Below are 15490 nucleotides of genomic sequence, written 5' to 3'. Positions count from 1 at the left end.
ATTTCCTTTTAAATAGTGGGGTTACAGTAGCTGCCCTCCAATCTGTAGGAACTGATCCAGTGTCTTGGAAGATGACCACCAACGCATCCACTATTTCTAGGGTCACTTCCTTAAGTACTCTGAGATGGAGATTATCAGGGTCTGGGGATTTATCAGCCTTCAATCCCATCAATTTCCCCAACACCATTTCACGACTAATACTGATCTCCTTCAGTTCCGCCCTCTCACTAAACCCTGTGTTCCCCAACATTTCTGGTACGTTATGTGTGTTCTCCTTTGTGAAGGCAGAACTAAAGTATGTATTTAGTTGCTCAGCCATTTCTCTGTTCCCCATTATAAATTCCCTGTTTTTGATCGTAAGGGACCTGCATTTGTCTTCACCAATCTTTTTCTCTTCACCTACCTGCAGAAACCTTTCCAGTTAGTTTTATACATGTTCACCGCAAGCCTACTTGTGTACTCTATTTTCCCCTTCTTAATCAATCCCTTTTTCCACCTTTGCTGAATTCTAAATTGCTCCCAATCCTCAGACCTGTTGTTTTTGCTGGCCAATTTTTATGCTTCCTTGGATCAAATACTATCTCTAATTTCTCTTGTAAGCCAGGGTTTGGCCACATTTCCTGCTTTATTTTTGCACCAGACAGAAATGAACAATGGTTACAGTTCCCCCATGTGCTCTTTGAATGTTACCCACTGTCATCCCTTTAAGTAACTTTCCCAATCCATCATAGCCAACTCATGCCCCATACCATCGTAGTTCCCTTTATTTAGTAATAAGTCTTACAACACCAGGTTAAAGTCCAACAGGTTTGTTTCGATATCACTAGCTTTCGGAGCGCTGCTCCTTCCTCGGGTGAATGAAGAGGTATGAGCAGCGCTCCGAAAGCTAGTGATATCGAAACAAACCTGTTGGACTTTAACCTGGTGTTGTCAGACTTCTTACTGTGCTCACCCCAGTCCAACGCCGGCATCTCCACATCATGACTCTCCAGCTTGATGAAGAATTCTATCATATTCTGGTCGCTCAACCCCAAGGGGCCTCGCACAACTAGATTGACAATGATTGCTTTCTCATTAACCAATACCCAGTCTAGGATGACCTGTTGTCTAGTTGGTTCCTCAACCTATTGGTCAAGAAAACCATCCCGTATACACTCCAGGAATTCCTTCTCTACGGTATTGTGGCTAATTTGATTTGCCCAATCTATATGCAGATTAAAGTTACCCATAATTACAGATGTTTCTTTATCGCATGCTTCTCTAATTTCTTGTTTAATGCCATTCCCAAAATCACCACTACAGTTTTGGGGTCGATATACAACCCCCACTAAAGATTTTTGCCACTTGGTGTTTCTCAGATCTAATAATAACCTTTTAATGTCACAAGTATGAAGTTACTGTGACAAGCCGCTTACAGATACCCATACAGATTCAACACCATCGGAGCCAATATCCTCCCTCATTATTGCATTAATGGTGACCCTCCTCTGAACTGCCTCCAATTCCACCACATCCTTCCTCAGATAAAGAGACCAAAACTGGACACAATGCTCCAGATGTGGCCTCACCAACACCCTGTATAATTGAAACACTTCTATACTTTTATACTCCAGTCCTTTTGCAATAAACGGTAACATTCCATTTGCTTTTTTTTTTAAATAAACATTTTGTGGAGGTATTTTTGGTATTATAACAACAGCACAATAAACAATGTACATGAAACTATAAACATAGTGTAAAAGCCGTCTCCCTCCCTTACAGGTCCCACCTTTATTAACCCCCTACTCTAAGCTAAAAACTAACCCCCCCCCCCCCCCCCCTTCTGCTGACGATTAATTTTCCGCAAAGAAGTTGACGAACGGTTGACACCTCCGGGCGAACCCTAACACTGACCCTCTCAAGGTGAACTTCATTTTCTCCAAACAGAGAAAGCCAGCCATGTCCGATAGCCAGGTCTCCGACTTCTGGGGCTCTGAGTCCCTCCAAGATAATAGTATCCGTCTCCAGGCTACCAGGGAAGCAAAGGCCAGAACGTCTGCCTCTTTCTTCTCCTGGATTCCCGGATCTTCCGACACCCTGAAAATCGCCACCTCTGGACTCAGCGCCACCCTTACCCTTGTTTTTAACACCGTGGACATGACATCTGCAAACCCCTGCCAAAATCCCCTAAGCTTCGGACATGTCCAGAACATGTGGACATGGTTCGCTGGTCCTCCCGCACATTTTGCATACCTGTCCTCTACCCCAAAGAATCTGCTCATGCGGGCCACTGTCATGTGAGCCCGGTGAACGACCTTGAATTGTATCAGGCTGAGCCTGGCACATGTTGCGGAAGTGTCGACTCTACTCAACATGTCCGCCCATAGACCATCCACTATCTCTCCTCCCAGCCCCTCCTCCCACTTGCGTTTCAGCTCCTCGGACCCCATAAGTTCCTTGTAAATGTCAGAGACGGTCCCTTCTCCTACCCACCCTCTGGAAACTACCCTGTCCTGAATCCCCCTTAGCGGTAGGAGCGGGAAGGTTGACACCTGTTTACGTAGGCAGTCCCGCACCTGCAGATACCGGAATTTGTTTCCCCTCGCTAACCCAAACTTCTCCTCCAGCACCCTCATACTCGGAAAGCTCCCCTCTATAAACATACCCCCATCCTCTCAATCCCTGCTCTCCGCCATATCCGGAACCCCCCATCCATACTTCCCAGGTCAAACCGGTGATTATTACAGATTGGGGACCAGACCGATGCTCCCTCTGCTCCCACATGCCTCCTCCATTACCCCCAGACTCTCAGGGCCGCCACCACCACGGGACTGGTGGAGTACCGTGCCGGCGGGAACGGCAGAGACGCAGTTACCAACGCCCCTAAGCTGGTGCCCTTGCATGAAGCCGCCTCCATACGCTCCCATACCGACCCCTCCCCCACCACCCACTTCCTGATCATGGTTATATTCGACGCCCAATAGTTACTAAAATTTGGCAGCGCCAGCTCGCCCTCTCCCAGCCTCCGCCCAAACATCACCTTCCTTACCCGCGGGGTCTTGCCCGCCCAAACAAAGCCAGAGATCACCTTGTTAACCCGTTTAAAAAAGGACCGCGGAATAAAGATGGGGAGACACTGAAATACAAACAGGTATCTCGGGAAGACCGTCATCTTCACCGTCTGCACCCTCCCAGCCAGAGACAACGGGAGCGCGTCCCATCTCCGAAAATCATCCTTCATTTGGTCTACTAGTCTGGCCAGATTTAATTTATGCAGCCGGCCCCGTTCCCGCGCCACTTGAATGCCTAGGTACCTAAAGCTTCCCCCTAATCTCGTCCCCCGGTGCAGTCTAAAATAGTCCGATGCTGTCCTATTCGTCCGTACGCTTGCCACAGGAGCCTGATACAGCAAGCTGACCCACTCAATAAAGCCCCGCCCAAATTCGAACCGTCCCAGTACTTCCCACAGATATTCCCATTCTACCCGATCAAAACCCTTTTCTGCATCCATTGCGATCACTACCTCCACCTCCCTACCTTCCAGGGCATCGTGATCACGTTTAACAACCTTCTTACATTGGCCACCAACTGCCTTCCCTTAACAAACCCTGTCTGATCCTCCCCAATAACGCCCGGAACACAATCCTCAATCCTGGAGGACAAAATTTTGGCCAGCGGTTTGACATCCACATTCAACAGGGATATCGGCCTGTAGGACCCACACAGCTCCGGGTTCTTATCCCGCTTCAGAATCAGCGAAATTGTGGCCTGTGACATCGTCAGGGTAAGCACCCCTCTTTCCCTTGCCTCATTGAACATCCTCATCAACACCGGCCCCGATATCCCAGAGAACCTTTATAAAACTCCAGTGGGTACCCATCCGGCCCCGGGGCTTTACCCGACTGCATGGCCTTCAGACCCTCCACTATCTCTTCCAACCTGATCGGGGCCCCCAGCCCTTCTACCAGCTCCCCGTCCACCTTTGGGAAATTCAGCCCGCCCAAGAAGTGCCTCATCCCCTCCGGCCCCGTTGGGGGTTCCGACCTATACAGCCTACTGTAGAAATCCCTAAACGCCTTATTCACCCCTGCTGAATCTCTAACCAGGTTCCCGTCTCCATCCTTTACTTTCCCAATTTCCCTGGCTGCCTCCCTCGTTCTAAGCTGCTGTGCAAGCATTCTGCTGGCCTTCTCTCCATGTTCATAGATTGTCCCCCTCGCCTTTCTCAGCTGCTCCACCGCCCTCCCTGTGGTTAACAAGCCGAACTCCGCCTGTAGCCTCCGCCGTTCCCTTAAAAGCCCTGCCTCTGGGGTCTCCGCATACCTCCTATCGATCTGTAGTATCTCCTTTACCAGTCGGTCCATCTCTACCCTGTCCACCTTCTCCCTGTGGGCCCGTATCAAGATCAGCTCCCCCCTGACCACCGCCTTCAGTGCTTCCCAGACCACCGCTGCTGAAATTTCCCCCGTGTCGTTGACCTGCAGGTAGTTCTGAATACATTTCCTCAGCCGCTCGCACACCCCTTCATCCGCCAAAAGTCCCACATCCAACCTCCAGTGCAGGCGCTGATTACTGTCTTTACTAACCTGCAGGTCAACCCAGTGCGGGGCATGGTCTGAGATTGTGATCGCCGAGTACCCTGTGCCATTTGCTTTTTAATTACATGCTGTACCTGCAAACCGACTTCCTGCGATTCATGAACAAAGACACCCAGATCCCGCTGCCCAGATGCATCTACAGCACCAGGGACCCGGGTTCGATTCCCGGCTTGGGTCACTGTCTGTGCGGAGTCTGCACGTTCTCCCCGTGTCTGCGTGGGTTTCCTCCGGGTGCTCCGGTTTCCTCCCACAGTCCAAAGATGTGCGGGTTAGGTGAATTGGACATTCTGAATTCTCCCTCTGTGACCCGAACAGGCGCGGGAATGTGGCGACTAGGGGCTTGTCACAGTAACTTCATTGCAATGTCAATGTAAGCCTACTTGTGACACTAATAAAGATTAGTATTGTTGAATCTGCTTTCCATTTATAATAATTTGCCGTTCTAGTTTCTTGGCAAAAATGGATAACCTCACACTTATTTACATGAAAGTCCACCTGTCACATTTTGGCCCAATCTCCGAGGCTATCTGTATCCACCTGCAAAATCTTTATCTCCCAGTCATGCCTGAAAGTTAGAAATCTGGTGACGGAGAGGTGATGCCAGATGTAGGTGGGTTATGTAGTTGTGTGCAATGGCTCTTTAAGAGCGGAGTCACATGACCTATGTAATGCCATCGGCCGCTGCACGGGCTTTTGCCTTAGTCTAGTACCAAGCAGTTGTACAGTCAAGACCTATTCAATAAACCTCGGGTGATCTTGCATTAAACCCACATGCTTGGGTAATCTATTTCTTTTGTAATGTTGGTCTAAAGATACAACAGGTGGTGTCTGTAAATATGGTGGATTGAAAGTGCTCTGTAACAGGCTACTCACTTTGACCCTTCTACAGATGGTTTGGTAGATGTTTCTCCAGTGAAAGGACTCCCGCTTGGTTGGGGACGGCACAAAGTGTCTTTCCTGTAAGCACCTGAGAAATAGAAGTTTAAACATTCAACATTCGGATTGGCATCACAGTGCCAGTCTGAACTGACTGGGAAACACAGAGCAGGAAAGATCCCAGTTATGTGCAATCCTGGCCTCACTCACATTCATGGTAAGATCATAAGAAATAGGAGCAGGAGTTGGCCATGTACCCATCGAGCCTGCTCATAGAATCACTACAGTGTAGGAGGAGGCCATTCGGCCTATCGCCCCTGCATTGAACCTCCGAAAGCGCACCCTACCTAGACCCACGCCCCCACCCTATCCCCGTAACCCCACCTAACCCTTTGGATATTAAAGGGTAATTGATCATGGCCAATCCACCTAACCTGCACATCTTTGGACTGTGGGAGGAAACCGGAGCACCCGGAGGAAACCCACGCAGACACGGGGAGAACGTGCAGACTCCACACAAATAAGAAGTGAAAATAAGAGGCTGATCGGAGTGTGTCCTTAACTCCACTTTCCTGTCTGTCCTCATTAACCCTCAACTCCCTTGTCGATCAAGAATCTGTCTAATTCGGCCTTGAATATATTCAGTGACCCACAGCCTCACTGCTCCCTGGGTAATTCCTCCTCATCTTCGTCGTATATGGGTGACCCCTTATTTTAAACTGTGCCCCCCCAGTTACAGATTCCCACTGAGGGGAAACATCCTCTCAGCATTTACACTGCCAAGCCCTCTCAGGATCTCATGTCTCAATAAGATCACCTCTCATTCTTCTAAACTTCAATGAGTACCGGCCCCACCTGCTCAATCTTGCCTCGTCAGATAAATCCCCTTCATCCCAGGAAGCAGCCAAGTGAATCCTCTCGGAATTGTTTCCAATGCAATATCCCTCCTTAAGTCAGGAGGCCAAAGAGTTGATTTCAGTGGAAGGGGTGAAGGCTAAATGGGTGGAGGAGTTGGGGTCAATACTGAAGGAGGAGGTATGGAGTGAGGGGCTGCGAAGGGCAAATGCCACATCGTCATCGTGTGTGAGACCGAGCCTGATCCAGCTAAAGGTAGAGCTTCGAGCGCACTTCACTAAGGCTAGGGTGGGCAGCACGGTAGCACAGTGGTTAGCACTATGGCTTCACAGCGCCAGGGTCCCAGGTTCGATTCCCCGCTTGGGTCACTGTCTGTGCGGAGTCTGCACGTTCTCCCAGTGTCTGCGTGGGTTTCCTCCGGGTGCTCCGGTTTCCTCCCACAAGTCCCGAAAGACGTGCTGTTAGGTGAATTGGACATTCTGAACTCTCCCTCAGTGTACCCGAACAGGCGCCGGAATGTGGCGACGAGGGGCTTTTCACAGTAACTTCATCGCAGCGATAATGTAAACCTACTTGTGACAATAAAGATTATCAACACTGCAATGAAGTTACTGTGAAAAGCCCCTAGTCGCCACACTCCGGCGCCTGTTCGGGTCACAGAGGGAGAATTCAGAATGTCCAATTCACCTAACAGCACGTCTTTCGGGACTTGTGGGAGGAAACCGGAGCACCCGGAGGAAACCCACGCAGACACGGGGAGAACGTGCAGACTCCGCACAGACAGTGACCCAAGCCGGGAATCGAACCTGGAGCTGTGATGCAGCAGTGCTAACCACTGTGCAAATGAAAGCCTACCTGTGACAATAATAGATTATTATTTATTTGAGCGGGTGCAGGATAGGTATGAGCTCTGCTCCAGGGGCTGCACATTACACACATATTTTGGTCGGTTTCTGGAGTTCCTTCTTCAACACCATGTCGATGATTCTAAATATTGAGCTGCACCCCTGTCCCCTGGTGGCCATCGGCGAGGTTTCGGAGGCAGATGTGCCGGAGTTTCGGATGGGTTTGAGGGCGGATGTCCTTCCTTCACATTGTTGGTGGTACAGGGACCTATCCTACTGGGCTGGAGGTTGGCAGCACTGCCGAGTGCCTCAGTTCAGCGTGGCCAGGCGATTTGATGCAGTTTTTGCACCTCGGGAAGGTTAAAATAAATCGTGAGGGGGTCGATTGAAGGGTTCTACTGGAGATGGCAGCCATTTATATTGTATATCAGCGAATTGGACACGGTGAGGGTGGGAGTGAGAGTGACGGGCACGGTGAGGGTGGGAGTGAGAGTGACGGGCACGGTGAGTGTGGGAGTGAGAGTGACGGGCACGGTGAGGGTGGGAGTGAGAGTGACGGGCACGGTGGGAGTGAGAGTGACGGGCACGGTGGGAGTGAGAGTGACGGGCACGGTGAGGGTGGGAGTGAGAGTGACGGGCACAGTGAGGGTGGGAGTGAGAGTGACGGGCACGGTGAGGGTGGGAGCGAGAGTGACGGGCACGGTGAGGGTGGGAGCGAGAGTGACGGGCACGGTGAGGGTGGGAGCGAGAGTGACGGGCACGGTGAGGGTGGGAGCGAGAGTGACGGGCACGGTGAGGGTGGGAGCGAGAGTGACGGGCACGGTGAGGGTGGGAGCGAGAGTGACGGGCACGGTGAGGGTGGGAGTGAGAGTGACGGGCACGGTGAGGGTGGGAGAGAGAGTGACGGGCACGGTGAGGGTGGGAGAGAGAGTGACGGGCACGGTGAGGGTGGGAGTGAGAGTGACGGGCACGGTGAGGGTGGGAGTGAGAGTGACGGGCACGGTGAGTGTGGGAGAGAGAGTGACGGGCACGGTGAGGGTGGGAGTGAGAGTGACGGGCACGGTGAGGGTGGGAGTGAGAGTGACGGGCACAGTGAGGGTGGGAGTGGCCATGTTGAGAGACTATTTGTGCTGTGATGTAGGGCTTGGTAATGGTGTCTCGCTGTATTTTAATGAGCTGTGACAATAGCTGCTCGTTTGCAATTACTTTGATGCAAGTCTGCTTGGATAGATTTTCATGAACAAATTCTGAATGGAGTTTAGGAGGAATTCCCGGAACAATCAGTTACAGGGCCTGGCAACAGAATACATTGAAGTGCTGAGCTAGTGTAAGGATTCTCCTGCGTAAACTCTGGTTTCTCCTTTCTTTCATTTTTGCCCATGGGCGATTAAAGGGCCTGCGCCTTTAATGCGGCCGTTGCCGTTAATTCATGTAGTAGAGGCCTGGATTGGTTCAAACTGAAGTCTGACCCGTGACCCTAAAGCAAAGCAGGCTGCAGATCCCAGAGGCTTGTGCTGCCTTTAATTCAACCAAGCAGATTGCAGAACGATTTGACGGACATCAGTGAAGACTCGGGTTGACTGGTTTGGGCTGGCGGAAGGGGCCGAAGGGGCTGTATTCTGCCCGGTCAGTGATCTACCCAGGGTGTCTGAGCTTACAGATATTTTAAAACTTATTGACTCAGTTGAAGAAAACTCAACAGTAGTAAGAGACCAGATGGACCTCACCTTGCCGCACAACTTCCTCTCCTGGTCCACAATTTCTGTGTCTTGTACACTGATCACAGCCATCCTCAGTGATGTGATCGCAATGGAAACCTTCTGAGCAGTCACAGACAGTGTCATATGTCCTCTCGCACTCTTTAATTGGAAACATCCCTGCAGAGAATAGATTCTTGTTAACATCCGGGGTTGGTTTTAACTTCTTGTAGTTGCCAATAACAGCCTCAATTTGGTTTTGCGGACGTCACAGAGTCCCGTGGACAGAAGGGCTCAGCTCCCTGTCTATTCCAGGCAGTCATCCACAGGAGCTCAGGTAATAATAATAATAATAATCTTTATTGTCACAAGTAGGTTTACATTAACACTGCAATGAAGTTACTGTGAAAAGCCCCTAGTTGCCACATTCCGGCACCTGTTCGGGTATAGAGGGAGAATTCAGAATGTCCAATTCACCTAACAGCACGTCTTTCGGGACTTGTGGGGGGAAACCGGAACACCCGGAGGAAACCCACGCAGACACGGGGAGAACGTGCAGACTCCGCAAGACAGTGACCCTAACTGGGATTCGAACTTGGGCCCCTGGAGCTGTGAATCAACAGTGCTAACCACTGTGCTACCGTGATGCTCACTCACAGTGTGAATCTGTCTCCACCACGCTCACTGACAGTACATTCCAGATTCTAACCACTCGCTGTGTGAATCTGTCTCCACCACACTCACAGACAGTACATTCCAGATCCTAACCACTCGCTGTGTGAATCTGTCTCCACCACGCTCACTGACAGAACATTCCAGATCCTAACCACTCGCTGTGTGAATCTGTCTCCACCACGCTCACACACAGAACATTCCAGATCCTAACCACACGCTGTGTGAATCTGTCTCCACCACACTCACAGACAGTACATTCCAGATCCTAACCACTCGCTGTGTGAATCTGTCTCCACCACGCTCACTGACAGAACATTCCAGATCCTAACCACTCGCTGTGTGAATCTGTCTCCACCACGCTCACTGACAGTACATTCCAGATTCTAACCACTCGCTGTGTGAATCTGTCTCCACCACGCTCACAGACAGTACATTCCAGATCCTAACCACTTGCTGTGTGAATCTGTCTCCACCACACTCACACACAGAACATTCCAGATCCTAACCACTCGCTGTGTGAATCTGTCTCCACCACACTCACACACAGTACATTCCAGATGCTAACCACTCGCTGTGTGAATCTGTCTCCACCACACTCACACACAGTACATTCCAGATCCTAACCACTCGCTGTGTGAATCTGTCTCCACCACACTCACAGACAGTACATTCCAGATCCTAACCACTCGCTGTGTGAATCTGTCTCCACCACACTCAGACAGTACATTCCAGATCCTAACCACTCGCTGTGTGAATCTGTCTCCACCACACTCTCAGTGTATTCCAGATCCTAACCACTCGCTGTGTGAATCTGTCTCCACCACACTCACAGACAGTACATTCCAGATCCTAACCACTCGCTGTGTGAATCTGCCTCCACCACACTCACAGACAGTACATTCCAGATCCTAACCACTCGCTGTGTGAATCTGCCTCCACCACACTCACAGACAGTACATTCCAGATCCTAACCACTCGCTGTGTGAATCTGTCTCCACCACACTCACACACAGTACATTCCAGATCCTAACCACTCGTGATTGGGGTTCATAATGAAGTAACAGAGTTGATGGGGTGCATATGGACCTCCAAAAGGCATTTGCTACATTTGCAATTCTCTTGTCCCCTGGCACCACCTCGGTATCTAAGGAGGATTGAAAAATGATGGTCAGGGCCTCTGCAATTTTGATCCTTCCTACCCTCAGAATCCCTGGATGCATCTCATCTGGTCCTGGTGCCTTATCAACATCTCTTCTTTATCAATATTTATTCCAGTGTCACAACTGCCGCCTCTGTCACTATGACTTTGGTAGCACCTTCGTCCTTGGTAAAGACAGATGCAAAATATTCATTTAGTTTCTCAATCATCCCCTCTTACTCCAGGTGTAAATCCCCTTTCTCATCCCTAATCAGACTCACTCTTCCGCTTACTTTGCTTTGACTATCTATACAGCTAGAGAAGACTTTGCAATTTCCTTTGATGATAGCTGTCAGTCTCTTCTTATACTTTCTCTATCTCTATTTTATTCTCTATCTCTTTCATCATCCAGAAAGCTCTGGTTTGTTTGTCCTACCTTCCCCCCTCATGGGAATGTACCATCACTGTCCCCGAACCATCTCGTCTGGAAAGGCATCTCATTGTTCCATTACAGCTTTGCCTGCCAGTCTTTACTTTCTCACGCCAATTAAATGAGCCTTTCCCCCAGCTCATTATTTATACCCCATTGCCACTTCACCGTTTCCATAGTCAATCCAAACCTTATGACACGATGACCACAGTCCCATAAATGTTCCTTCCCCTTGTCCCACCTCATTCCCCAGAGGCAGATCCAACGAGGACTCTTGCCTCGTTGGACTAGTAACGGATTGATCTGGAACATTCTGAATGCACCGCAGAAACCCCTCCGACTCGTTGCCCTATTTTAATCACTCACCTTCTTCACAAGGCTTGCACGCCTTGCACCTCTCATCTCCGTTGAAATGGTCTTGGTAAGTTTTGTTTTCACACGGTTGACACTGTGTGCCACTATGCTTTGTGCAATGCTCCCCAACTCGTAGGCCTAGAACAGGAAAGAAGAGTGAGAGAACAAACTGTTAAACCCCAGCAAAGGAATGGTACATACAAATTAGGAGCAGGAGGAGGCCACTCGGCCCCTCGAGCCTGTTCCGCCATTCAATAAGATCGTGGCTGATCTGATTGTAACCTCAACCCCACATTCCTGCCACCCCCTGATAACCTTGCACCCTCTGGTTTATAGAATCTCTACAGTGCAGAAGGAGGCTATTCGGCCCAATTGGTCTGCACCGACCCTCTGAAAGAGCACCCTACCCAGACCCACACACTCGCCCTATCCCCATAACCTCACCTAACCGTTGGACACTAAGGAGTAATTTAGCATGGCCACTCCACCTAACCTGCCCATCTTCTTAATAATAATAAAAATAATCTTTATTGTCACAAGTAGGCTTACATTAACGCTGCAATGAAGTTACTGTGAAAATCCCCTAGTCGCCACATTCCGGCGCCTGTTCGAGTACACAGAAGGAGAATTCAGAATGTCCAATTCACTTAATCTTTGGACTGCTGGAGGAAACTGGAGCACCCGGAGGAAACCCATTCAGGCACGGGGAGAACGTGCAAATTGCACACAGTCACCCAAGGCCGGAATCGAACTCGGGTCTTTGGCGTTGTGAGGCAGCAGTGCTAAGCACTGTGCCACCATGCCGCCCTAAACCTGGCTAGAATGAGGAATGAAGGGGTGGCACAGGTGCAGTGGTTAGCACTGCTGCCTCACGATGCCGAGGTCCCAGGTTCGATCCCGACTCTGGGTCAGTGTCCGTGTGGAGTTTACACATTCTCCCCGTGTCTGCGTGGGTCTCACCCCCACAACCCAAAGATGTGCAGGTTAGGTGGATTGGCCACGCTAAATTTTTATTTGTATTTTAAAAAAAATCTTTTTATTGGCATTTCTCATATTTATTAACATTATATATATATACACACACATCACATTTTTCTTACCCGCGTTAATTTACTTTATTGTACAGAAAGGTTTATTTTGTCTTTCTTTTAATTGACCCTATATATATATTTCGCCGCCCTCTGGATCAGTCTATGGTCCCACCCACATCCCTTTCCTCCCCCCGTTTGTTTCAGCTGTGCTTTGCTGGTATTTTCAGGGGGGGCTAACTTCCCTCCCTCCCTCCTCTTCTCTTCTTGTGTGATTTCCCCACCTTCCTTCCGTCTCTCCACCCCCCACTGTCTCTTTGCGGAGGAAGTGTTTTATTTGAAGGTGTCTGAATTCCTATCCTCTTGCTAGTTTCCACTTCCTCGTCCAGTGTCGCCAGTCTGTGCCCTACATAGAAGTCCCCGACCGTCATCGTGCCCCCGTCCCGCCTCCATCTTTTGAAGGTGTTATCTAGCATGACTGGGGGAATCTGTGATAACATTTTAACTATCCCGAAATGTTGTCTGAGTTGGGTCCATGTTCTCAGCTTGGCTGCTACCACTGGGCTTGTTGTGTATCTTGTTGAGGAGGATGGGAGTGCTGCTGTGGCCAGGGCCCGGATCGTTCCTTTACAGGATGCCTCCTCCATTTGTACCCACTCTGTGTCGGGTTCTAATCCCCTCACTCTCCCTGCCATTGCTGCCCAGTGGTAGCATTGTAGACTCGGTAAAGCCAAGCCCCCTTTGATTTTCCTTGGCCACGCTAAATTGCCCCTTAATTGGATACTCTAAATTTATTAAAGTGCTGGAAGCACCACTAGGACGCCAGGGAAAGCGCTGGGACCGGATGTGTTTCCCGGCAGACTTTTACAACAAATTCTCAGCAGCGCTGGCCCCACACCGGTGGGAGACGTTCAATGACTCACTGTCGAAGGAGGCCCTGCCACCGACGCTGGCCCAGGCCTCGATCTCGTTGATCCCCAAAAAGGACAAAGACCCGACAGAGTGTGGAGCATAGCGACCCATCTCTCTCCTAAACACTGACGCTGAAGTCCTGGTGAAAGCTTTGGCAAGGCGCCTGGGGAGCTGCCTGCCAGATGTGATCGCGGAAGATCAGACAGAGTTTGTTAAGAAAAGACAACTAACAGCGAACATCAGACGCCTGCTGAACGTAGTAATGACCCCACCCGGGGAGAGGACGCCAGAGGTGATTGTCTCCCTGGACCCTGAGAAAGCCTTTGATTGAGTAGAATGGAGGTACATCATGGAGGTGCTTGGACGGTTTGGGTTTGGAGCGGTGTCCACCACGTGGGTGAAGCTGCTGTACAGGGCTCCTATGGCGAGCGCACGGACAAACACCGAATACTTTTGGTTGCAAAGGGGAACGAAGCAGGGATGCCCACTATTCTATTAGAGCCCCAGTCACAGCTGTAGTGACAAGGAGGGTCGCGAGGTTGGACATTCAAATGTCATTGTACGACAGTGTGTGTGAAACCCAGGTTTTTTTCCTCTTCTTTTCTTGTAACTGTTAATTGAATCACCAATAAAAATATTTTTTTAAAAAACCATTTGCGAATCCACAGCCAATACCGAATTCTCACTTCCATACACACAAGGGGTCTTTTTCAGGGTGGGAGCAGGTGACTAGTGGTGTGCCTCAGAGGTCTGTGCTGGGACCACAAGCCTTTCACAATATACATTAATGATCTGGAAGAAGGTACTGAAGGCACTGTTGCTACATTTGCAGATGATACCAAGACACCACCTCCACACGGACAGCACGGTAGCACAGTGGTTAGCACTGTGGCTTCACAGCGCCAGGGTCCCAGGTTCGATTCCCTGCTGGGTCACTGTCTGTGCGGAGTCTGCACGTTCTCCCAGTGTCTGCATGGGTTTCCTCCGGGTGCTCCGGTTTCTTCCCTCAGTCCAAAGACGTGCAGGTTAGGTGGATTGGCCATGATAAATTGCCCTTAGTGACCAAAAGGTTAGGAGGGGTTATTGGGTTACGGGGATAGGATGGAAGTGAGGGCTTAAGTGGGTCGGTGCAGACTCGATGGGCCGAATGGCCTCCTTCTGTACTGCATGTTCTATGAGGAGGGACAACTAGTATTAAGTAAGCAGTGGGGCTGCAGAAGGACCTGGACAGACTAGGAGAGTGGGCAAAGAAGTGGCAGATGGAATACAATGTGGAAAAGTGTGAGGTTATGCACTTTGGAAGGAGAAATGGAGGCATAGACTATTTTCTAAATGGGGAGATGCTTCGGAAATCAGAAGCACAAAGGGACTTGGGAGTCCTTGTTCAAGATTCTCTTAAAGTTAATGTGCAGGTTCAGTCGGCAGTTAGGAAGGCAAATGCAATGTTAGCATTCATGTCGTGAGGGCTAGAATACAAGAGCAGGGATGTACTTCTGAGGCTGTATAAAGCTCTGGTCAGGCCCCATTTGGAGTATTGTGAGCAGTTTTGGGTCCCGTATCTAAGGAAGGACGTGCTGGCCTTGGAAAGGGTCCAGAGGAGATTCACAAGAATGATCCCCGGAGTGAAGAGCTTGTCGTATGAGGAACATTTGAGAACTCTGGGTCTGTACTCGTTGGAGTTTAGAAGGATGAGAGGGTAATGATTAGACACCGAGCCTATGCTTTGAAAGACACCGTCAATGCAATTATGAAATCAGAACTTGAAGAATTTGAAAAACTTTGTGAAGAAATCCAAGAATGTCGGAAGAACAGAGGCTGCTATTCTTCCAACTTTGCACCTACATTTTATCCCGAGTTTCCAAAGAATTCCACAACCGAGAATAAAAAGCCAGGTCAGGAACTTTCTGACCAAATGGGTAAAGTGCCTTCCCCAGTTGCTGCAAGCAACCTTCAGCTTCCAGAGACACGAGGAAGATGTTTTCTACTAACCAGGCAAAATGGGAAGAAAGCGAATTGGGTAAAAGGAGATTCTCTTAAAAACCAACAACTTGAGTCAAGTAAACACAAAGAAAGGGAGAGAAATAAAGCACATCATTCTGCAGA

General features: G+C 49.7%; 1 protein-coding gene across 1 annotated transcript in view; it reads right to left on the bottom strand.

Moving 5' to 3' along the window:
* Positions 1-15490, bottom strand: part of LOC140405515 (tumor necrosis factor receptor superfamily member 5-like) — a 50865-nt gene that overhangs the window by 21880 nt on the left and 13495 nt on the right. Inside the window, exons 3-5 of the mRNA XM_072494057.1 lie at positions 11460-11585; positions 8881-9030; positions 5451-5544 (exon numbers count right to left, since the gene is read on the bottom strand). Coding sequence (XP_072350158.1) covers positions 5451-5544; positions 8881-9030; positions 11460-11585 — 370 coding nt within the window. The remainder of the gene's footprint in view (positions 1-5450; positions 5545-8880; positions 9031-11459; positions 11586-15490) is intronic.

The sequence above is a fragment of the Scyliorhinus torazame genome, chromosome X (genome assembly GCF_047496885.1).
Source record: "Scyliorhinus torazame isolate Kashiwa2021f chromosome X, sScyTor2.1, whole genome shotgun sequence".
Taxonomy (NCBI): Eukaryota; Metazoa; Chordata; class Chondrichthyes; order Carcharhiniformes; family Scyliorhinidae; genus Scyliorhinus; species Scyliorhinus torazame.
This window is presented reverse-complemented; position numbering and strand designations above follow the sequence as displayed.